Source organism: Coptis chinensis, chromosome 2 (genome assembly GCF_015680905.1).
Source record: "Coptis chinensis isolate HL-2020 chromosome 2, ASM1568090v1, whole genome shotgun sequence".
NCBI classification, from domain to species: domain Eukaryota; kingdom Viridiplantae; phylum Streptophyta; class Magnoliopsida; order Ranunculales; family Ranunculaceae; genus Coptis; species Coptis chinensis.
Window position 1 is genome coordinate 27778492 of NC_141457.1, and position 25900 is coordinate 27804391.

The 25900-nt window shown below is 39.0% G+C and overlaps 1 protein-coding gene and 2 long non-coding RNA genes across 3 annotated transcripts; all 3 read left to right on the forward strand.

The window, feature by feature from the left end:
• The first annotated feature begins 2691 nt into the window (after positions 1-2691).
• LOC147515613 (uncharacterized) lies at positions 2692-3672 on the forward strand. The gene is made up of 3 exons (XR_015213473.1): positions 2692-3041; positions 3121-3405; positions 3566-3672. It is a non-coding gene; the product is annotated as an uncharacterized LOC147515613 (long non-coding RNA).
• Positions 3673-4647: 975 nt separating this feature from the next.
• LOC147515614 (uncharacterized) lies at positions 4648-5954 on the forward strand. Its single transcript, XR_015213474.1, has 2 exons — positions 4648-5013; positions 5638-5954. It is a non-coding gene; the product is annotated as an uncharacterized LOC147515614 (long non-coding RNA).
• A 4593-nt stretch (positions 5955-10547) lies between these two features.
• On the forward strand, positions 10548-10919 carry LOC147515615 (uncharacterized). The gene has a single exon (XM_086592978.1). It carries the CDS (start codon positions 10548-10550, stop codon positions 10917-10919), a length of 372 nt encoding a protein of 123 aa, XP_086449104.1.
• Positions 10920-25900: the final 14981 nt, after the last annotated feature.

A 25900-nucleotide genomic window follows, 5' to 3' on the forward strand; every position in this document is an offset into this window, starting at 1 on the left:
ATTCCCCTAAGACATTTAACATAAGGAAGAACATAGCAGTGCCCATGTTAAGGGACATGCTACCAAGAGTGACGTTATATTGCCCTTGATCTTCAATACGAAAAATACCCGCACCATAGGTCTCATGAAAATGTTCCCAATAGTAGAAATTTAACAAATTATCGGAAACATAACCCCATGTGCCAGGGGTGGAAGGGATAGGAATTCCTAAGGCGTACACCAACAAATACTTACTCAGGTCGATAGGTTCATTATTTATCGTGACCTCGAAAACTTGTTCCCTGTTTGTGTGAAAGAAAAAACGGGAGTGGTCATAAAAATAAGAAACGAGGTTGGGGGAATAAGTTTGGTCAGCACGTACCAGGAGTGAGTGCTATCCATGTTGAAAAAACATATCGCGGAAGAAAAAACCATAAGTGTCGCTATCGAACAACTCTTCAAAAAACTATTTAGGGATTACTCGTAGAGTTGTCATGGCAACCGGGCAAAACACTAAGTTACTTATGAACAATCTTTTGAAGATTTGTTCAACAATGATTCTTATGGTTTTTTCTTCCATGATCTGATTATTCAACAAAGTTGGCATTCACTCCTAGTACATTATGATCAAACTTATTCACCCAACCTCGTTTCATTTTTTTTTATGACCACTCCCATTTTTTCTCTTGCACAAATGAGGAACAAGCTTTTGAGGTCACTATAGATAATCAAACCAACTACCTGAGTAAGTATTTGTTGGCTTATGCCTTAGGAATTCCTTGCCCTTCCACCCCTGGCACATTGGGTTATGTTTCCGATAACTGGTTCAATTTCTACCACTGGGAGAATTTTCATGAGACATACGGTGTGGGTATTTTTTGTATTGAAGTTCAAGGGAAAGATAACATCGCTCTTGGTAGCATGTCGCTTAATGTGGGAACTGCTATGTTCTTCCTTATGTTAAATGTTTGAGGGGAATGTCGTTTTTCTTATGCGGATAACGCCTTCTGTAGCATTTTCCCTGCTTTAGCTGAGGGACGTTTGCATTTTGACTTACCCCAAACCATAGTGTTTCGTCTTGCACGTGCTCAGAGCCTTTGGCATAGGTTTCTTCTTATGCCCGTCACTGTTTGTCGCATTATGAGGTTTTACTTCCCATATTTCCCTAGCCGATTTATGGATTGGGTTAGGGTTGACACCATGCGACCGACCAATTTTCTTGTACGCAATCTACGTGTTATGGTTTGGCCCGGCCATCGTCTGCAATCTAACTTGGTAGCTCCATACACCCCAACCATAACATGTAGATTGTTTAGAAGCAAAGTAAAAGAAGTAATGAAGTAAAGCAAAATAAAAATAGCCTACTCATCTTGATATGTTTGACAAATAGTATGAAGTAAAGAAAAGAGAAGAGAAAGACCTTCACAAAACCAAAATTAGTTAGTTGCTTCATAAGAAGAAAAGAAAGTTTTTAAAAGAAAAGAAATAATAATAATAATATAAAGTAAAAGTTAGAACTCCAAAATCAAAATCAAAAGGCACTAGTAGAAAAAAGGCTTTTTGTGACTGTTTTAAAATGTTATTTGTGACTGTTCTGTTCATAATGGTCACAAATGACAAAAAAAGGTTTTTGTGACTGTTTTAAAAAGTTTTTGGTGACATGCGATTTTAGAACAGTCACAAATGGTTTTTTTTTAAAAGAAGGTGTATATGTGTAGATAACTATTTATGACTATTTTACTAAAATAATTACATATTATCCGACCTTAAGCGACCGTTTGTCCCAATATTTGACCCAACTAGTTTTTGGTCCAATGCGCCCACAAATCTACTAAAAAACAATTAATTCGAAACATGATACAGCCATGACACAGCCACGTTCACTCTCACCTCCCTCTGTCTCCCGCTAACTTTGGATTTGAAAACTTTTGTTTTGTTGTGTCATAAAATGTTGTGAATTTGTAATTTCACTAACAATTTTTGTTTCGAAAAGTTTTCCAACCCGCTCAAAATTTCAGGTTATCTCTCGCCCATTAAAAGAAAAGAAAAAGAAAAAAAAGAACAAAAATAAACCCTAGGCTACTACTACTCAATGTCGCACTCTCTCCCCCACTGAACCGCCCTTTCTTCTCGCCTCCACCACCAATTATTAAATCACCTCAACCGATGAATAACCCTCCCTAACGGATTAGAGAACCGTTTCCCTCCCATACATGCTTCTTTACTCTTAGAAATTTAGAATTTCTTAATTTGACATATGCACGTGTTGCTGAGATCATAGGCTGATTGAGTCCTTATATTCGACAGGTTAAAGTATGTTGAACAAGAACTGGCAAAGAAAAAAGGTAAAAATATTGACGCAGCGGATCAAGTTGAGAACGATCTTAAACGCACACCTTAAAGTGAGTTGGTACTACTTTATCTTTCCATCCTTCTTTTTAGTTTGAGCAATTTTTAGGAAAAAGATGCTATACGTTATGAGATTAGTGTTTCATCAGGTTGTAATCTTCTCGTTTCGTGCTTCACAAGATCGTGTTGCTTTGTTTTTCGATTTTCATCATTCTCGTCAAGTAAGAATTTGGTAAAAATTTATCGTTTATACTTCGAAATTCAAAGTGTTTTAAATTCTTGTATGGCAAACCACTGAATGTTTTTGTATTTCACTTGTACTCAGCTAATGTGTAAATTTCTATTATCTGGCAGAGAGGGATAGTGTTGGAGATGCGGGAGGTGCTGCTGATAGAGTTTTGAACCAACTTCTGACTGAAATGGACGGAATGTCTGCAAAGAAAACTGTGTTTATTATTAGTGCTACCAACAGGCTTGATATAATTGATTCTATATTGCTCAGACCTGGCCGTCTTGATCAGTCGATCTACATCCCTTTGCCAAATGAGGCCTCTCGTCTTTCCATCTTCAAGGCCTGCGTCAGGAAGTCCCCTGTTTCTAAGGATGTGGATTTGAATGCCCTTGCAAAGTATACTAAAGGCTTTAGTGGAGCCGATATCACAAAGATATGCCAGCGAGCTTGCAAGTATGCCATCAGGGAGAACATTGAGAAAGTAAGTTTCCTTTCTTTTTATGTGTGAATTGCTTCTTTCTACTATGTACTTGCACTATCTTAAATGGTCTAGATTCTAGAATCATACTATTATAGGCATAATGTGAAGAGCTTCTCACTTGGGGGAGTTAGCGCATGCACCAGAGACCGTTAGTCCCCACCCACGAAGCCAAGGCCAGAGAGTTAAGCGTAGGTGGCAAGTTCAAGAGCTATGGCTTAATCAACTTGCTCATCCCTATATAATGATTTAGATGTGGGCATGAAAGAAGGCTTTGATGTGAGGCCGAATGCCGGATCGAATCGAGTTGGGTGGATTGAGTGAATCCATGTTTGGCTGCCCTGTAGAGTGGATGTGCAAGGGACAAGTAAGTAGCAGCCATTTTTATTTCACAGTCGTTGCTTTTCCGCCACTAAATCTCAAATCTCCACTTTGTTATTGATTTAAATTAAGCTTGGGAGTTTTGATGGACAACAATGGATAGGTGTATTGGGTTTCTAATTTCTTGTTTTGGATTACTTTCGTAGTGATTGGAAACCTTGTGCTGCTGGAAGTAGACAAAGAGTGCAGAATTGTTCAGGCACATATTAACTGATGCTTAAACCTCATGGTGAGGCCGAATGACAAGGTATACTTTTTCATGACTAGTTTTTCAATATTAACAAATTAAGTGAGTTTAAACTATAAAAAAAGTTAACAAGTAGGGCCTGGAGTGCGCATAAGTACAAGTGTTTGTACTACCCCTTTTGTGATATAGTGAAAAATATTGAATTGGGTACTGATAAAAGTTAGTTATGACTTCTGTTGGATCTTGGCTGTTTAGTGATTGTTGTGAAGTTTGGGTGGGTTCTTGTTGAGATTATGTGGAAATGTAACCTCCAGTTTTATGTATGTAGGATCTACTGCATTGTGCTTGTTTAGTAATGCATTTAGGCTTTGGTGTAGCTTTTCAATGTCTGCTGAATTAGGAGAAGAAAATAGTGGGTGGCTATGAGGGGGAGTGGGGAGCGGGATGTTCTTTCTGAATTAGAAACTTGGAGGACTGTTTACTTATTACTCAACGTTTTTTTTGTTTGTGTGGATGTTATAGACACTTAGCTAGAAACTTGGATAATTGTTTCAGTGGATTTTGGTTTGTGTGTGCATTTGATATGGTTTTGTACTATTGCTTGAAGACTGTTTTCTGCATTAGTTTTGTTTGGTAGGTTTATATTGATTTCTTTGCTGTGCTTGACTTTTCTACCTTCATGGTGATACAAGGCAGTTGATCTCTCAGAAGGAAAAATGACGGAGAGCAGTAGTATTATGCGTGTGAAAGTCTTCCTCTAGTTTTAATAGCAGCCTACAAGATACAGAAGACGATAAAACTATAGCGAGCATCTTGGTGGAAGAAAATTTTGGAGAGAGTGGCAAGCTGGGAAAGCGGCTATCTCATTTGGATTCCATCCCTGTAAGATTGCAAATGAATTATTTGTTTTTCTCGAATAAGATGATCATAATTTCCACATGCAGTAATCGGTAGTTATTTATGAAACTTTGTAAAGAAGGATCATCACTTTGTAAAAAAGGAATCTACTTCTGTTGCTTGTAGTTTCAGGAGCTTCTTAATTACTAGGTATTTTTTTTTTCCAATAATTCTTTTGTTTATGCTACTACACTTGGCTATATGATGATTATTTTCTTTTGTTCCCATGTTTATATGATGATTCTACTATAGAATGTTTCTTATATTTCAGTGGACCTCATCACCAAGTTGATGCTATTAGTCTCTATTTGAAAGGCTGATATTTGGTAATGTTACTAGCAAAAGTGATAGTAGTTGTGTTTAGCAGTGTGCGCAGGGTAGAAAGTTTGAGTCGTGTTCAAGCTGGGATTCCGCTACCTACACGAAAATGTTACCCCGTCGAGTCTACATTCAAGCGAACCAAGTTTCATTACTTGTCGATGTCTGTGCTAAAAGCTACAAAACTAACAGGTTAGACTGTTCAAACTGAAATTTTTATCTTTCATATACTTACACTGATAATGAATTTTCGTAGTTTATTTTTCGACTCTTAGGCACTTAAAATTGATTAAAGTGTACATATACATTTTTTTTCATCTCCTTGGGGGTAGGCTAAAGCATTGGCAGTATGTTTATTTATTTATATATAGGTGTTTTGTACTTGGTTATAAGTGTTTGAGTTATTTACAAAGGGTTTGAGTTGTACATGTGTTCCCCAAGAACAATTAATGGGTATTGGACCTAAGTCTATCTTGGTTTAACTTAACAATGGACAGATTGTTTGTTTGCGTTATCAGGGTTTCTTATAAGATGCTTATAATGACTTATAGCTTGTTTCAAATAGTTTTGGTTGACTTAACCCTTAGATATATTAACAGTTGCAATTCTGCTTATTCACATAGGTATTTATGATCTTGAGTTAACTATTTTGCATTCAACTATCATACCTACTAATGATTTACTTTAAATCTTTAAGAAATATCTTATATATAATTAGTGCATGCCTAGATTACTTGGTTACTTTGTATATCGGTGCATTTACTAGCTATTTTATATCAAGTTATATTGAGTGTCACCACCTCTTTTTAATTGCAGGATTCAAGTGGGCTAGTGTGTTAAAAGATGTGATATAGGATTTTGGGGTTCCCTTGGAGGAATGAATGCTATCAGTAGGGAAAGCGCTGTGGATTTGTCCAATTTGTTCATATGTGGGTGATCGACTTTGACGAGATTATGTTATTTTTTCATTTGGATTTGGATTTGGATTAGGCTGATTATATTTATATGAATTAGATGGGAAATGTGTTATTTACTTCATTACGTTTTACGATTAAGTACAAATATATATTGGTTATCCAAGGGGATTGGAATGTTTCAATGAAATTAGCAATATATATGAGTGTTACTTGAAATTTAATAGATCATATTTAGGTATGTAGTTAATTCAGGTGTGTAGTTTATTGCAGGTCTCCAATTTTGTGAGTTTTCATATATATATATATATATATATATATATATATATATATATATATTTTTTTTTAATATAAAAAAATATACATATCACGGTTTTACTCAAACCGTCATGACTAATGATATTTTTTTATGACTGTTCAAAAGGATGAATGCATAACAATTTATTTAAAACCGTCACAAATGATATGATTTGTTGTGACAGTTTTTGAGCAGTTGTTACTATTTTTTTATGGTTTTATGACTGTTAAAAAGGATGAATGCATTACCATTTATTTAAAACCGTCACAAATGATATGATTTGTTGTGACGATTTTTGAGTAGTTGTTACCGTTTTTTATGGTAGAGAGAGGCTAGTCTGGAACAAATATTTGTGACGGTTTTGGGAAAAAAATAAATGACTCTCACTCCGTCACGGTTTTGTAAAAAAAAAAAAACAATGACAAAAGACTTTTTGTCACTATTTTTAACAGTGATATAAAGCCTCTTTTCTTGTAGTGAGGAGTCAAAAGCCAATAAAGGGCTAAGTATGGAAATAAGTTTAGAAGCAAAGTAAGAACAAAAGTTTTCTCTAGTAATGTGATTTGAAGACCCTATTTTCTCAGACTTGTTATTTGAATATCCATTTCCTTCATTCTTCAACCATTACCTAAGCCCCATAATACCTAATAAAGACCTCTAGCTCAATTAGGAATATGATGGTGTGATAGTAAGTGGTAGTTGTGTTTGGTCAACCTTGGCTCCTTAGGATGTCATTGAGATTGTGAGGAAGCGCGTGGCCACTACACATTGGAGTAGTGAGCGAAACTTGAGTGGAAAAATCAAAGTGATTTGTGTCTTGACACATTCCTTGTGAAAACCTACTAAATAGACAATGTTAGAAATCCAGGTGGGGAAATTGATTTTCCTGACAAAATTAGTTGCCTTTAGCTTTTCAACTTCGGCTTTTACTGCTTTGGATCTGTCAGCACCTATTTTTCTCGGTTTCTGTTTGACTACTACTGCATCACTGCAGACATTGAGCCGGTGGCATGCCACATGGGGGTCAATTCCTGGTATTTATTCGAATGACCAAGCAAACACGTCTTTGTGTTCCCGGAGGAAGTGTATTAGAGCCTGACGCTCTTTAGAACTCAATAAGGTACCGATAAAAGTGGTTTTGGGCGAGCTTCCTCCCACAATTTCCACTTCCTCTAACAGCTCCAGTGAGGGGGGATCCTCTCTCTCTCTTAGAATGAGGTCTGAGAGAGGGGGATCAAACTTTAATTGCTATTTGGTGGGTTGCCCCACCTCTATTTGTTCAAAAGGGAGTGGGGACTGCTTTGTCACCAGAGCGTAGCATGTTTTGGCAGCCACCTGATCTCCTCTGATTGTCTCAATTTTCCCATCATGTGGGAATTTTAGACATTGGTGATAGGTGCTGGGAACAACGCGGAGTCTGTGCAGCCAGGTCCTGCCCAAGATCATATGATAGGGTGTGTTAGCTTTTACCATAACAAAATTTATGATAAAGGTTATCGGACCAGTAGTTACGGGTAACTGGACCTCCCCAATTGTTAGAGCTTTGTCTCCACTGAATCCATATAGGTTGGAGTTGGTGGTGACCATCTCAGAGTCAGGAATCTGCAGTTTTTTGAATGCGTCATAGTATAACATATATGCTAAACTTTATAGATTAACCAATATGCGATACAAACGTAATCTCTAAAAGGAAGTGTAAACACCAGTACATCTTCATGTGGACTCTGGATGGTGTGACAGTCGACCTCAGTGAAAAGGATGAGTGGATCTTTGTGGGGTAATGCATTGACTTGAGCACAATCTGTAGTCAATTCGTTGTTTATGATCCTCATTTGCTTGGCGATGCGCATTTGGTACTGCATACCATTTTATTGACCTGCCTACTCCGCTTGCTTGCATTTCCTGAAACCATGTTTATCTAGACCCGACCATTGAGTGGTCCAAGATTGGGGATCCCGAATCGACGTCGTCGATCTCTTCAGGTTGTCTTGTGTTCGCCGCTTTCGTGTACTTCTGAACTTCAAATACCCCCTTTCAATCAGATCCTATAGTTCATTTTTCAGGGTCCTACAGGCCCTAGTACTGTGACCCTTACTCTTGTGGAACTTGTAGTAGGTCCTCTGGTCTCTGGTACCCAGGGAGCCTGGCTTGAGTGGAGCTGGCCATTTGAGGTAGCTTTGGTTCTTGATTGAGTCTAGGACCTCATCTGGCATTTTGTTCAGAAGGGCGAAGTTTTGTCCATCGAAGGAAAAACTTCTTCAGCTCTTTCCATCCATGACTTCTTTTGTGGTTTTCCATCTCCATTGCTGGCTACATTTTGGTACTGCCCTCTAGGGATTCATCCCTTGGATGGGGATTTAGTCCTTTGGCAACCATGATGACGGTCTCTCTTTGGCTTTTGAGGTGAAGAGTTCCCGTTCCCTTCCCATGGGACCATAGGAGTTGTCCAATTAGTTTTCTTTGCTTCCTGACGCTTGTTTAGAACATCCTCCTCCCACCCTGCATGAGTTTCAACCATGTCTAAGAGTTCCTCCAAATCACGGGGTGGTTTCTTGGAGAGGAATCTGAATAAGGTGTTTTCATTCAACCCTTGTTTGAAAGCTATTATAGCAGTATGTTCATCACAAGACTCTATCTGGATTGAAATTTCCATAAACCGTTGCATGTAGGACCTCAATGCCTCTCCGTCCTTTTTCTTGATGTTAAACAGTGCATCAATCCATTTTGGTTGGTGCTTGTTGCACGAGTACCTATCTATGAAGGTCCTAAACAACTCTTCTGAGGACCTGATCTGCTGCTCAGGTAACCCGTGGTATCACTGGAGTGTGGATCCTGACAGGAAAGCTTTGAACTCTTGACACATGACGTGGTCATACCTCTCATACTATCCCATGGTGGTACGATATCTGAATACATGATCCACCTGATATGACTTGCCACTGAAGATACTGAACTTTGGTTGTCTGTAGCCGCAGGGATAATGCTTTCTCATTACTCGTGATGAGAAAGGAGATTTGCGTGCAAGGAGATCTGCCTACCCACATTATAGCAGATTGAACAAGGGAGTCTTGCCTTTTTCTTCCTTTGCCTGTCATCCGATGCATATGACGGATCAAGTCATTTTTCTCAGTCTCCCATGCACTTTATTTGGTAGAAAATCTCTTGTTCTGGGTTCTTTTTTGGTGTCGGGGGTTGACATCACGATCTTGGTCAGTTGACTCTGACTCTGATGTTGTATCCGAGTCCTCCTCTGAATTACTGTATTATGACTCTGATGATTCACGACGAACTGGATCCCGACGCCTTGGGTTCTTAGCACGACCGCCCTCTGGAAGGCCGTCATCATCGAGATCGATGAGTGGCTCCTTCCTTGTGTCAGATTGGTACAAATACCTTAGCAGCTGTAACTCTCGCTCAAGGTTGCTTCTTTGCTGTTCCAGACCTGTACTGCTTGGCTCGCCTGAACAGTTTCTGGGTTGGTAAGAACATCATTCTCACTGTTTTGACGTTCTTTTTAAGTGTTATTTCTAAGGCCTGCACCGGGAGCAACTGGTCCGTCAGTGCTGGTCACCGGTCCTTGAAGGGGATTATTCGCATCATGATGATTGACATTCTCCCCTTCTTCAGGCATCTCGTGCACTTATTCTCTGACAGCGATGCTGTGGGTGGTAGCACCACCTTTTGTTTTCTTAGTTCTTGCCATCACAATGGTAAGAGTTTTTAAACTAAATCAGTCGTCGAAACAAATGTTTGCCTGCTTTCGTCCCCACAAATGGCGCCAAAAGATGTAGGGGATTTTCTAAGTATCCCCTTATCCTCCTCTGTGCCTTGTGATTCAGAATCTTTTTCTTGATAGAGAAGGGATGCGATGATTTAGTGTTCAGGGTTGAATCGCCTGGCGGCTGCCTACGTATCTCCTTGTTTACTTAGAAGAATCAAACCCTATTTTGCATCGTTCCTAAGAGTGAATTCCTATGGTTTATATAGGAAGAGCCTTGAGAGTCCTAGGGTTAGGGTTAACCTCACCGCCTATGAGTTCCCTTCCATCTTTGGACTATGCCTTCCTATTTGGAATCATCTCCTTATAGAAGTCTGAATCTGGACCATATCTTATTAGAAGTAGGTTTCCTTGTTGGTCATAATATCCCATCGCATATAGGAAGATTAGATCTAAATGTAACTCTTAAAGATATGTCATTCTGATTCCTTCCTTATCATTAAAGATCGCCCTCTTCAGTTTTCTTATGTTCAGGAACTGCCTTTATCAATTCCTAACGACTTGGAGAACTGGTATGCTTAGAGGCGGTTAGTCACGTGTCTGGCACATGCTTACGAAACACTCGTGATAAACATGAGATTACTTATTCATAGAACTGATCCGATGACTCTCGTCTAATTTTGGACATTTATAGTCTTGGGTCATTTCCCTCCCACATGTCATTTAGTTAGTAACAGGAAATCCCCCCTACAATATATATCATACTTATTTGAGGGTAAAATGCTTGAGGACAAAAATGAAGCCAAAAGAATCAAATATGGAGTGCAAAGATACATTGATTGATAATGAGCTATATCGAAAGAATTCTGGAGGTCCGCATCTGAAATGTATATCACCTGAGGATGCGCATTTAATCATTGCAGAACTCCACGGAGGAGAATGTGGAAACCACTCAGCTGGAAGGTCATTGGCAAATAAAATAACGAGGCAAGGATATTTTTGGCCTCAGATGGGAAGAGATTGTCTTCGTTATGCTAAAAAGTGTATGCAATACCAAATACATGGAAAGGCTATATATGTTCCAACTGAGGAGTTGCACTATGTATCGAATCCATGGCCTTTTGCGCTATGGGGCATGGACATTGTTGGTCCTTTAGCACCTGGATGAGGTAAAAGGCGACTCATGCTCACGGTTATAGACTATTTCACCAAGTGGGTAGAAGCCATAGCCTTACAACACATAAAAGAGCAAGATGTGATAAATTTTCTTTTCGAAAGAGTAATATGTCGATACGGGTTGCCATATGCCATTATATCTGATAACGGGCCACAGTTCGAGGGAGGAAAAGTAAAGCTTTCTTGGAATCATATAAGGTAAAACATTTCACATCTGCGCCATATTATGCTCAGGGTAATGGGCAAGTAGAAGCAACAAATAAAACCATTATGGATAATATCAAGAAAAAGCTGGAAGACAAGAAAGGTCTCTGGGTGGATGAACTAAACAACATTCTATGGGCTTATATAACGACACCTCGAACTGCCACGGGTGAATTGCCTTTTACATTAGCTTATGGCATGGAAGCAGTAACTCCATCAGAAATGGTGGTATCGACATCCAGAACCAAAGTTTTAATGAATGGTCAAAATAATGAAGTAATGGCACGCAGCAGAAGTCTTCAATCTCGAGAAAACAAGAGATCAGGCAAGGTTAAGGCTCGACACATACCATCGGCAGCTCAGAAAAACTTTCAGCAAGAAAGTGAGAGAAAGACAATTTCAGGAAGGTGATTTGGTCTTGAAAATGGTCACTCATGCGACTAAAGAGAAAGGGGATGGCGAACTAGCAGCAAGCTGGGATAGGCCTTACATCATTCATAAAGTGGGAATCAATGAAGCTTATTACTTAAAAACGGCTGAAGGTATAATATTACCAAAGCCTCAAAATGTAAGCAATTTGAAAGCATATTATCAATAAAGAATATTATAATATGATGTATTTTCAAAGTTATGCATTCAATAAAGAGATTGATATTTCCAAAAGCAATATCTATAAAAATATCTCAAATCCTCGTATCTCTAGAATTATATGTTGATAGCAGGTCAAACAAAAAATTTCTGATGATCTGTAGATCCTCATCTCAATACCAGGTCAAACAAAAATCCCGGTGATCTGTAGACCCTGAAGATCTATAGATCCTCATTTCGATACCAAGTCAAAAGATCCAGTTCTTGGCAGCAATGTCGATTTCGGGTCAAAATATCCAGTTCTTGGCAGCTATGTCGAGTTCAGGTAAAAAAATCCAGTTTTTGGCAGTAATATTGAGTTCGGGTAAAAATATCCAGTTTTTGGCAGCAATGTCGAGTTCGGGTAAAAAAATCCAGTTCTTGGTAGCAATGTCGAGTTCGGATAAAAAAATTCAGTTCTTGACAGCAATGTCGAGTTCGGGTAAAAAAATCCTTGTATTGGCAGAAATGTCGATATTAGGTCAAGATCATGATGAAAATCATGGTATTGGCAGAAATGTCGATATCAGGTCAAGATCGTGATGAAAATCCTAGTATTGACAGAAATGTCGATATCAGGTCAAGATCGTGATGAAAATCCTGGGATATGTGGTATCGTATGTTTGATACCAGGTCAAAGACCAAGGAGGCAAACACCTAAGGTATGTAACAATAAGGGATATTTTCTTTCTTATTTTTTGGTTCCAAATATGTCAGGTGAATAGTATCGAATTTCCAACTTGTTTTTTTTTAAAAAAATAATTACAAATGCCATTTGATGGAGTAGCATTGATTTTTTTTAAGCAAAAGTAGTACGATAATAATTTATTTAAAAGGGATAACAAAAGCAAAACAGGGCTTTTACACATAGAGTTTAAAACTAAATAACATAAAGAAAACATTAATCTTCATCTTCATATGCATCATCATCTTCATCTTCGTCTTCGTCTTCGTCTTCGTCTTCGTCTTCGTCTTCATCTTCATCTTCATCATCACCATCACCATCACCCTCGTCATCACCATTAGTTGAAGACCCATCATTACTTTTTTCATAACAATATGGGTCTCGAAGCCATTCATCTTCATATTCTTCTTCTTCTTATATATATATATATATATATATATATATATATATATATATATATATATTTTTCTTCTTATTCTTGCTCTTCTTCATTATCAGAATACTCGGTGGTAGGACAGTTTGACCAATGAGGCCAGTTTGGGAGAACCATGAAAACAGCAAGAACAGTAAGGAAGTATGCAACAAAGACATTTTTTAAGGTTTGTTGTTGTCAGTAAGAGGATTACAAAAGATGGTTTAGAATCATGCTGGTGAGGGTCTTCTTATAGTAGTAAAAAATTATAAAAACGAGGAAACTTAATGGTGATTATCAAGAAAATGAGGAAAATTAATGGTTTTAACAAGAAAACGAGGAAAGTTAATGGTGATTAACAAGAAAACGAGGAAAGTTAATGGTGATTAGCAAGAAAACGAGGAATATTAATGAAAAAGTAATTCTTGGTTATCAGTGCGCAGGACGGTTTAAGGTTTGAATGATAATTCACTAAAGTTTTAAATGTCGTGATTTAATTCAGTGCATGGTGGGGTTTTGAGCTAGCTGGTTGAATTTATTTATTGTTGGTAATATGAGTTTTTTTATATTGAGTAAATGTTACAAGTTTCATTAACCAAATTTGTCTTCAAGAGAGGTTACGAGTTCAAAGAAAAAATCCTGGTAATCTATAAATCCTTATCTCGATACCATGTCAAAAACTATGGTTTAAAGACAACGGTATCTATAGAGCTATATCGATGTCGAAGATAGGATATCAATTGATATTGCTTTTAATTGGAGTGGTATCGAAAATCTATTTTTTTTCAAGATCTTAATAAGTATCAATCAATACTGCTTTTAATTGGAGTGGTATCGAAAATATAATTTTATTTTCAATTTTTCAAGATCTTAATAAGTATCAATCAATACTGCTTTTAATTGGAGTGATATCGAAAATATAATTTTCTTTTCAAAACCTTAATAAATATCAATCGATATTGCTTTTAATTGGAGTGGTATCGAAAATATAATTTTCTTTTCAAAACCTTAATAAGTATCAATCGATACTGCTTTTAATTGGAGGGGTATCAAAAATATAATTTTCTATTCAAAACCTTAATAAGTATCAATCAATATTGCTTTTAATTGGAGTGATATCGAAAATATAATTTTCTTTTCAAAACCTTAATAAGTATCAATCGATACTGTTTTTAATTGGAGTGGTATCGAAATTATAATTTTCTTTTCAAAACCTTAATAAGTATCAATTGATACTACTTTTAATTGGAGGGGTATCGAAAATATAATTTTCTGTTCAAAACCTTAATAAGTATCAATCGATATTGCTTTTAATTGGAATGGTATCGAAAATAAAATTTTCTTTTCAAAACCTTAATAAGTATCAATCGATACTGCTTTTAATTGGAGTGGTATCGAAAATAAAATTTTCTTTTCAAAACTTTAATAAGTATCAATCGATACTGCTTTTAATTGGAGTGGTATCGAAAATAAAATTTTCTTTTCAAAACCTTAATAAGTATCAATCGATACTGTTTTAATGGGAGTAGCATCGAAAATATAATTTTTTTTTTCAGATTTTTACTAAGTATCAAAAGCTATTAACAGATATATTACAAATATAAACAAACGACAAGAAGCAAAAAGATCTATCTTTATAATTCAAAGGGAGTTTAAGAGAATGTGGCAAAGTAGACAGAGCATTGTATCAATATTACAAAATGGAGCAAATTATGAAGAAAAAATTAGCTCGGGGTGAAGTCTTTGGTTTGATCTGGAGCATTGCACCTGGCGTCGAGATCTAAGTCAACATCAGCAAGCATGTCGATTCCCTCTAGAGTGGAGGGATCAAGACGCAATGAGTCAAGAATGAGAGTTGGGGTAGCCACAATCTTGATGGGTTTAATTGTGGCCACATCGTCATCATTGGTGTTTTCCTCAATCTTGGTAGCCTCAGTATCAGCTTCGACAACTTCTTTGTCAACATTGAGGGTAGCTTCAGAAGCAATATTACTTTCATCATCAAAATTAAGGTTATACTGATCAATAACATTTGCAGGAAGGTATTGTTTGACACTCTTCATGGTAGAAACACAATAATTCATATTGTCATCAGCTTCAACCAGGTCGAGATCGGTTTTGGCTATTTGGGCCATGAGGTAAGCTTTTTCTTTCTCAAAATTAGTTCTTTCCTTCTCGAGTTTCGCTTCCATCTTTGTATAAGAGCACTTCAGTCCATTAATCAATGGGGTAGTCTGATCAACAAGAGTCTTCAGATTGGCATTAGCAGTGTACCGAGCTATTTTGGAAGCACCTAGTTTTGTGATGGTGAGAGCATGGTTTCTTTTTTCTTCGTCAATAGAGTGTTGGAATTATTTTTTGTCCTTCTTTAATTTCTCATTGTCTTCCCTGAGAAGACGGAGGGAAGCCATATCGTTCTCAAACTGACTGACAGCAGCAACTTTAACCTGAAATCAAGAAAATAGCAGAGGGATGCATTATAAATAATGGTCAAACAATTATAAGAGTAAGGCTAAAGGTATATACTTACTTTTTCGAGCAAAGAACACAAAATTTGAAAGTGTTCAATAATTGGAATTTCAGTCATTGCTGATCGATCTCGAGGAAGAATCGTGTTTAGAATGAGAGCTTCTCCGAGACCAGGTTTCGGAGGCTCAGAAAATAGAGAAGAAGATTTTAGAACCCTTTTCTTATTACGAAGGATAAAATCGGCCACAAAAATTTCAGATGAAGAAGAAGGAGCATGGACAGTTGATGGAGCAGTGGTATGAATAGTGGCTGGAACAACTGAAGATTTCAGTGGCACAGAGGCGGGTGCAGTATAGGTGGTAGTTTTTTGGCAGTCTTAGATACCTTCGTAGTTGGTAACACTTCAGTGGTACAAGGTTATTTTCTTTTCTTTTGATGAAGGCCAGTATCGACATATTTTTCTTTAGAAGGAGCTGGAGCCTGGGAGGAACTACCTCCTGTTGATTTTTTCGAGTTTAGAAACTTGTTGGTGGATTTATCTTGGCCACGAGTGATGCGAGATGCCATATCTGTGTACAATAAGCAGTGTTGATCAAACACATCTTGCAAAAGTGGATAATTATAGAAGTCTGGAACTTCTTGTTTGATTTTGGGAAAAAGATCTTCAGTCATAATAAAACCATTAAGTATATAATTAAAATAACATCGAGGAGTATTATCAGGCAATTCAGAAGAATCAAAAGTTTTTCTAAATCCTTTTTCATAAGAACAAGGCCATAATGAACATGGAGCAGCTGGGGAAGGTACAATAGTTTGGGGAGGTGAAGGATCTTGACCTCTAAGCACATTACTCTTTAAGGTATATAAAGGATCAACATAATTGTCGACATCTTGTAAGTCGACATTCGAGGCTAGATTTCCATATTGATCAGCACCAGTTCTAGCAGTTATTTATTCATCAGTGCCTTTCAGAAGCTCCATTACTCTAGTAGACTTTTCATGACCTTTCGAAGTGGCAGGTCTTAGTACTGAAATAAGGGCACAATGGTAGGCCAATCAGATAAAAGGTCCGAGATGGAGTGTCGAAATTTTGTTTTAGAGATGGGGTCATAGTTAACGTACCTTTAAGATTAAAAACACGGTGTACCAAGGAAGGAACAACGACAGAAGCGGATGACTCCCATTGACTAGATATGATAAGAGGATATAGTGGCCATCCAAAGTCACTATCTCGATTCACTCTTATGATACCCTATCGGTTACTTCGTTTCTTAGGATAAAAATAACCACTAGGCTCAATTGAACCATTTTTGTTTTTTTCTTCAGTACGTTTGATAAAGGTATAGTGGTATGAATATCGATAAGCCGGATTTTTTGGGATCTCCGCATATCAGGTGCAAGATGTGCATTATAGTAGTTACAAATGTACATAAATCTCCAAAAATTGCCCATGCTCTGGCCAGGAGAGATGGTCAAATAGTTCAGTACCTCTTGATCGAGGTCAATCAAAGGGAGTCAGTAGCTAGTTGCCCAACAATGATGATGATTGACTGGGCATCACCACTTTGGCATTTGGTACCTTTCCTACATTCAGTGTAGTGTTGAAGAGTGACAGTATCAGGTATCTGATATGCAGCTCTAATTACTGCTAAGTTGGGTCTTTTTGGGAAGTGAGGGTTCAAACCACCACTCCATATGCTGTTATCCTCCATAATTTCATGCTCTAATTTCGAGGTCATAGTCTCAAAAGGATGGCATGTTAGGCCATCAACAAGATACGTTGGGCGCCATGCTAGTTCATCAGTTTCAGTCCATTGTGATGTCGAGGCTGAGGAAGAAGAACTGGTTCTATCTTCAGACTCAATACCTTCATTCGACATGTTGGTATCACTAGAAACAATAAATTTTTTATTAGAATTATATTCTTCATCGATATTACTATCGCTATACTCAGTACAATTGTATAATATATTATTTATTATACGCGTATCGAGATTTCGTGGTGACAGTGACGGGGTTTGAGGTGATGGTGCTTGTCTCAAAAGCATACGTTCTTGATGTCGAAGCCAGGATTGTTTCGAGATGGTTCACCTAAAATTAACACAAGTTTTTCTCCTAGCCATACTGAAACAGATCAAAATATATAGTTCAGAAATCTAGTTAGTATAGTGGTTGTACAGATAAAACGTTCAAGTTCAAACCATAACCCTAACCCTAGACCTTTTAATTTGAGAAGAGGAACAAACACAAAGTTGGGTATGAAAAAATAGAAATAAAAGTAGTTTAATAACTTTGCATGACTAACCTGTTCAATTTGCAGGAACTTTCAGGTACTTTAAGAATCTGTCAGCAAATAAGAACTAACCAAAGCTTTTAGAAGATTTGGTTAATGGCAGTGGGGTTTGGATGTTTAAGTTTTGCAAATAATTTCAGAGAGAGAAAGGGATAGTGAGTTTTTTATACTTGCGATATGGGCCCGACCTTTTTTCCAAGCAGTAACCGTTTTGAGTTTTTGAATTTCAATTTTGAAAATTTGATTTTTTTTTCGCGGTCGATTATCGAAACATTCAAATTTTTGAGGGTTGAAACTTGAAAATTTCGAGAGGGGGCGATGTCGTGGGCAAATATCGTCAGGCCGATATTTCAGCCCGCAATATTAGAACTAACTTGAAATGTCTGTAGTTAGTGTTCGTATGTTGCAGGTTCAAGCGGGAAAAAGAGGAGGAAGAAGAGAATGGACACGCATTAGGAAGTGATTGGGCAAGACTACAACTGGAATACTATATAAAGATTGAAAAGAGAAAGAAAGATGGATTCGATTCATTCCATAAAAACTTGTAAAACCAGAGCAATAGAGAGAGAGCTTGAGCGACTTTGTAACCTCGATTACTGATGAATACAAAAGCTTAAGTGTTACTTCTTTTTGATTCTCAATTATATCCAAACCATTTCAATCCAATACTAATCTTAGTAGAAGAACTTGATCACTTCAAAAAGGATTTGTTGATTTTTTTTATAACTAAACTAAATTATATTAATGAATAAATTCAACTAATCTATTAAACACTAAAAAAGTCGATTTTATGAATATAGAATGAAATAGGGAAAGTAACAAATCCTCAGTATTCTTAGGACTAAAAACAACATTATCTTGGGCCCAACAGCAACAACATTGGCAGCAGCAAGCACATCATTGGACTGCCCAGGCCTAGTTTCAATAACAAGTGTTGCGTAGTCTCCAAGAGCGTAGTGAGTCTCCTCCTGAGTCTTCTTAGCGTGCTAGTAGTCGCTGCTGTGGTCCTGGCCCACCCTCTTCTCATGATTAAGATTTTTGTTTTAATTTGTTGTGGAATGTTCTTATTAGGTTTATTAGTTACTAGCTTGTAGGCTGCATGCATACGCACCAACTCTTTTGAAAATATTTAGATTTTTTTAGAATATTGGGACTACTGTTTTAGTTGCTAACCCGTTTTAATTTTCTAACAAATTGTTTTAATTAAGTTTTAAAAACCCATTTTTTTCAATTGAGAGAGAGATCATGTTTTAATAGAAGAATAATTCCCGTTTTAATTAGATATGCTAGATTTTCCCTTTTCAATAGGGGAGGAATTCCCATTTTAATAGGATAATGATTCCTGCTTTAATTAGAAGTGTTAGAATTTGTTTTAATAGGAGAACAATTTCTGTTGTAAAAAAAGGATTCCCGATTTTCAAATAGGAGAGAAATTCCGGTTTTAATAGGAGATGACGTGGAATTTTAATATAGCTCGAAAAATACCCTTTGTGGGAGCTTTAATATTAAGACTAGCTTGTAGGCCCGTGCATACGCACCGACACTTTTGAAAACATTTAGATTTTTTTTAGAAAAATGGGACCATTGTTTTAGTCGCTAACTCATTTTAATTTTAAAACAAATTATTTTTAATTAAGAGAGAGATTATGTTTTAATAGGAGAACGATTCCCGCTTTAATTAGAAGTGCTAAAATTTGTTTTAATAGGAGAATAATTCCCGTTATAATAGGAAAGGAATTCCGATTGTAAAAAATGATTTTCGCTTTTCAAATAGGAGAGAAATTTATGTTTTAATAGGAGATGACGTGGAATTTTAATAGAGCTCGAAAAATACCCTTGTGGGAGCTTTAATATTAAGATATAGAAGTGTTAAGTAGTTCGTATTCGGTTTAATATGTTTGTATGTTTGATTTCTCAATTTTCGTACGTACAATGCTTGCTATCTTATGAGAAATAATTTTATTATTAATTAGTGTATTTGTTTCATTGTTTTTCTTTTGCTCTTATTTTTCATGCATCCCACCCTTCAATACTGTTTGGGGTGGTATATTTCGACCGTCCAGTGTTGGAATTAATTTTCTATTTTGGATTTGAATTTCCTTTTCCAATTGGGAAGCGGTGGGAACATAGTTAGTAACCCGAACTCTATTGGCTCTATATAACCATACTTAGGTCATAATAAGGTTTGCTCGCAGCAAAACTTTTCACGCCGATCTATTACAGTTTAATTAGCCTATCGCTCGCCTAGAGAGTTTAAGATTTTTTTTATTTTTCTTCTACAATTTTATTTGGCACATCTCCAGTAGTTTGTTTCTCTACTCGTATGTTATGGAAGCCCCACACATCAGGCCTGAGCAGCCCTTTGAAGGTTTGTTCAATACCGACACTTATGGTTTCTACTTTAGGAATCATATCATACATAATGGATGTGGATCTCTTATGGTAAGACCTGACCAAACTTATTCCCTAGATCTTGTTTCTTACTTTTATGAAGGCACACGTTTCTATCCTAGCGTAGAAAATTAGCTTGCTTTTCAGAATAAAATCATTGGACGACCATATGATATGTCGAAGGATTTGTTAGCTGCTAATATGTGGGAGTACATTATTGATAACTTGTTGGATTTCTACCAATGGGAGGACTTCCATGACTCCTATGGAGCCAGTCTCTATAGGATTGAGGAACAAGGAAGGCAAAACTTGCCACTTTGTAGTATGGTCCGACCTCAACACAGGTACTGCCATGCTCTTCTTAATGTTGAATGTGCTTGGGGAGTGGCACTTCACTTCTGCAGATAGTGAGGCTTGCAACGTTTTCACCATAACACTTTTCGATCTCCCTGACCGCATGGTCCATCGTCTTGAGCGTGCTAAGCGTTTTCACCATAGCACTTTGATTATCGGTTTGAGGGTGGTGCGGAACATAGATTAGTAATCTGACTACTATATAAACATGCTTAGTGTATAGGACGTACACATGACCTAGGAGGTTAGTGGTGACAAAGGGACCGGATGCGGTATAGCGTGGGAAAACAGGTTGCACAGGATCAGATCCGCGGTATCCCAACCGCTCTGGAACTGCTGCAAAACGTGGAGAGTGGGAGAGCGAAACCAGAACCGCAAGATAACCACTGCGGTACGTGGAAGGAGAGAGAGATATATAAGAGAGGGAGAGAGAAGGAGAAAAAGGGAGAAAAAAGAGAGAGAGACGAGTAAGATTATAAGTTGTAATCACAGTTTATACATTTTGGCGCCGTCTGTGGGGAAATAGCGAGATAAAATGGCCACCATAACAAAAAAGGGAGTAGGAAGACCTAGAAAAGAAGTTGTTCGAGAGGTAGTAGAGGAAGAAGTGAGTGAAGAAAGAGAGGTGGGTAGAGAGGAAGACATATCTGATGTGGCGGCAGACGCCACCAGACTTATGCAAGAAGAAATAGTCAGATTGAGAAACGAGAATGATGAGTTGAGAAAGGAAAGAGACACCGCACAAGATGACATGGAACATGGGGATCGCCGGGGCAGTGAGATGGAAGGGGAGAATGAGGTATACCAGTCTAGGGGAGTAGATACGGTAGAGGGCATCACGCTGGAAGTGGTACAGGCCATGATCGAGAAAGATAGAGAAGCTAACCGTGCGGTAGAAAAAATGAACCAAAGTGCCGCTCAAAAGGAGGTTGCTAACCTCAACAAGAATCCACTGGCGGATTCGATCTGGAATTCAGAGGTACCTAAGAGATTCAGTCAACCAAGATTCGAAAGGTATGATGGGAAAGGCGACCCAACTGATCATTTGCATCATTTTAGACAACAGATGCCATTGTGGCAGGAAAATAAGTATGACGGACTGCGCTGCATGATGTTCCCTGCAAGCCTTAAGGGGGGCGCCTCGGATTGGTATTACCACCTATCTTCGCGGAGCATCAGTAGGTTTGAAGAACTAGAGCGAGCCTTCGTGGACCATTTCATCCACCAGAAATGGAGGGTAGTGGATATCGCGGCATTGTTTAACATCAAACAGAGGTCAGCGGAGTCGTTAAGGGAGTTTCTGTGCAGATTCAAAGAAGAGACCCTGAGGGTGGAGAATCTGGAGGAGCATACCGCGGTCATTGCATTTCAAAGACGGCTTGAAGCGGGGGGACTAGGGTGCACGAATCGGTGTCCAAAATTGAAATCACCACCACTCTGACGCCTCGTACCCAAAGGTAGAAAAGTATATTCGCATGCGAAGATATAATGCAAAGAAATGCGAGGGAACAAAAGAGATCGGGAAGGCAAAAGGTGCGGGATAAAGACGCGAAGGGATAGGGGTAAGAGAGAAGAGAGAGAAGGGGGATCCAACAGAGGGGAAAGACGTGGACCCGACAGATCGGGAGATCGGAACAGGAGAGATATTCGTGAAAGAAAGCCGTACCGTGAGATAGAACAAACACCTCTTAATAGGCCATTAGAGGAAATCTTGCCACTTATCAAGGGGTTGCAGCATTATGAAGGACCGCGGAATACACCTGGAGAGATTGAGGGGAAACCTTTCTGTGCCTATCATCAGATTAGAAACCACGCCACTAACGAATGTTATGCTTTGAAGTGGCTGGTGGAAAGAATGATTGAGAAGGGGATGCTTAGAGAGTATGTCGCGGAGGTTCGTCATGCGGAGAGAGGACAGGCTCCCGCTAGGATCTTGGGAACAATAAATGTCATTTACAGTGGGGAGACACTCGGGAGGAATGCCCACCGTGACAAGATGAGAAGGACAGCGAGCTTACAACAGGTTAATGAGGTGACAAGCACGACGCGGTTAGTTTTAGGAACCGCGATTGCCGAAGGGAACATAACTTTCACTCCGAAAGACTTGGAATCAGTGATTTCGCCGCATGAAGATGCGTTGGTGATTACCATAGCAATGGGTAATTATCTAGTGAAGCGAAAATGATAGACCGGAAGTTCAAGACATGTTGTTTATTATAGGGGCCATGGAAGAGATGAATATAGATAGGGATCAATTGAGGGTTTCTCAGACTAATTTGTATGGCTTCAATGGAAGCATGACAAAGCCTATGGGGGAAATAATGTTGCCAGTAACAGCAGGTCCGACGACGGTATTCACCAGATTTATGGTGGTAGATACGGGGTCCCAGTATAATGCCATTCTAGGGAGAAGATGGATTCATGAAATGAAGGCTATTCCGTCGACCTATTATCAGGTGATCCGCTTCCCCGGGGGGGTGTACGAAATAAAGGGGGATCAGGTCGCGGCTCAGAATATACACCAAGTGACGGTAAAAAGTATGGTCCGTGGAATAGGGGGTGAAAAGCCGACGAATGATAAGGGAGAAGCGTAGCAATTACAGAAGCGGAACTCACCGGCGATGCGAGTCTCATCGAGGCCAAAACTCGATGATATTGAGATCGTGAACACCAAAGGGAGAGGAAGAAAAATTTACTTCAGTTGGGTCGGACTTGCCAAAAGAGTGGAAATTCAAACTGACACAATTATTAGTAGAGAATGCTGACATATTTGCTTGGGCGATTGAAGATATCACAGAATAGATCCGAGTTAAAACCCATCACTTACACATGAAGGAGGGTGCGAAGCCTATAAGACGAAGATGAGAAGCGTAAGACCCAAATACGCCGGAAGGGGATTCGCGAAGAAGTTATACGGCTTAGGGATGCGGGTATAATCAGGGACGTAGGATGTACGGAGTGGCTGTCCCAACGTGGTCGCGGTTCCAAAAAAGAACGGCAAGGTTCGAATGTGTGTGGACTTTACAGACGTAAATAAAGAGTGTCCTAAAGACTGTTATCCTATGCCGCGGGTGGATGAGTTAGTAGATAGAACAGCTGGTTTCAAGGTATTCTCTTTCATGGATGCTTCCATGGGATATAACCAGGTCGCGATGTTTGGCCCAGATCAAGAAAAAGACTACATTCGTGGTGGAAGGAGGTACTTATTGTTATACAAGAATGCCTTTTGGTTTGAAGAATGCGGGGGCTACATTTCAGCGGTTGGGGGAAAAAATGTTCGAGGACAAGATTAGAAAGGGCATGGAAATATATATTGATGATATGGTGGAGAAAAGCATGTCGAAGAGGAACATTTGAAGGGTTTCCGTGAAACCTTTCACATACCGCGGAAGCATAGTCCGTGAAGAACCCGGAGAAATGCACATTCGGGTATCTTCGGGAAGTTCTTGGGTTATATAGTCACGATCGTGGAATAGAGGCCAATCCCGAGCAGATCAGATCCCTAGTGGAGATGCCGTCCCCTCAGAATGTAAAAGAAGTGCAACGGTTGGCAGGAAGAGTCGCAGGATTGAACAGATTTATATCTAAATCATCGGACAAATGCAGACCGTTGTATCGCTTGCTGAGAAAAACACCAGATTTTCGATGGACCACGGAGTGTGAGGAAGCCTTTCAGGAGTTGAAGGTTTATTTAGGGAAAGCCCCTTTGCTATCGCGGCCAGAGGAAGGAGAGATATTGTATCTCTATTTGGGGGTTTCAGAGTACTCGATAAGTTCAGTTCTTGTGCGTATTGTAGAGAAGATAGAGAAGCTGGTTTATTTTCAGAGTAAAACCATGCTAGCCGCTGAGACGCGATACAGTAGAATTGAGAAGTATTCTTTAGCGTTGATGTTCTTTGCATTAAAGTTGAAACCCTATTTCGATGCACACTTAGTGGTAGTGATAACAAATCTGCCTCTCAAGCAAGCGTTGAAGGCAGAAAAGTCAGGGAGAATGCTGAAATGGGTGGTGATGCTTAGTTGTTACGAAATCAAATATCAGGTTAGAACAGCGGAAAAAGCGCAAGCCATGGCGGAGTTCCTAGCAGAATTTCCAGCCGAGGATCCCACTTGGGGAGAGGAAATGGTTATGGATCAGGAGGAAGAATCTGGTCGTGATCCCTTGGACCCTTGGGATACGCGCAATGGTTGGAGAGTATTCGCGGACGGATCAGCTACAGACACCGGAAATGGGATTGGCGTGGTTTTGGTGACTCCTGACAACACAAGGCTGGAGTTATCAATGAAACTAGGATTTGCGGCTTCTAATAATGAGTCAGAATATGAAGCAGTGATAGCAGGTTTGAATATGGCACAGGATCTGGGAGTAAGCGAGTTATCGGTGTTCTCGGACTTTAACTTGGTTATTTGTCAGATGAATGGGGGGTTTGTGGCGCGTTGTCCAAGGATGGCACGATATTTAGAGGTTCTACGACAAAAAAGCCAAGAAGTTCAAAAGGATTCAATTTGCTCATTTGGGCGCGGTGAGAAATGCATTACATCGACGCGTTAGCATTTGTTGCCGCGGTGCTTCCAGGAACAGAGGGTCGTTCTATTAAAGTAAGAGTTTTGAGCAGGCCTAGTACATCAGAAACTGAGAGTGTGTGTCTCACCATTGAAAAGGAGATAGGATGGATGACGCCCATTAAAACTTTTCTTATGGGAGCAGAGATAGAAAATACCAAGGAGAGACGCCAGATGGAGCAGGTTAGCCAAAGATATGTTTTGTTAGATGGGGATTTGTACAAAAAGAGTTTCAGCGGACCACTACAGAGATGCATAGGGCCACAGCAGGTGCAAGAAGTGTTGGCCGAAGTACATGAGGGTGATTGTGGAAGTCACTCAGCGGGTCGAACCACGACCCATAGATTGATATCGCAGGGATATTTTTGGCCTCATATGAAGAAGGATGCAACAGAGTATGCAACAACTTGTGAGAAATGCCAAAGGTTCGCACAACTAATCCATTCCCCGGCAGAGCCACTGCATAATGTGTTTAGTCTGTGGCCATTCGCCATGTGGGCACTCAATATAGTGGGGCCTTTGCCCACGGCCAGCGGCAAGAGAAGATTTATGTTGGCCGCCACTGATTATTTCACCAAGTGGGTGGAGGGAGTGGCACTACAGCAAGTCAAAGAAGAGAATGTGAAGAAGTTCCTCTGGGAGAACATAATATGCAGATTCGGTTTACCCCATACAATCATTGCAGATAATGGAACACAATTTACTGGGGGAAAGGTACGTCAATTTCTTCAAGCCTACAAAGTGAAACAGAAGTTCTCGACGCCATATAATCCGGAGGGGAATGGCCAAGCCGAGGCATCAAACAAAATCATCATGGACAATTTAAAGAGAAAATTGGAAGACCGAAAAGGAGCGTAGGCTGATGAATTGAATCATGTTTTATGGGCTTATCGTACTACACCGCGGACTTCGACGAATGAATCACCATTCGCAATGGCATATGGAGTAGAGGCTGTCATACTGGTGGAAATGATA

Coding starts and splice junctions, on each gene's coding strand:
- LOC147515615 (XM_086592978.1), top strand. CDS start 10,548: ATGAAGCCAAAAGAATCAAATATGGAGTGCAAAGATACATTGATTGAT.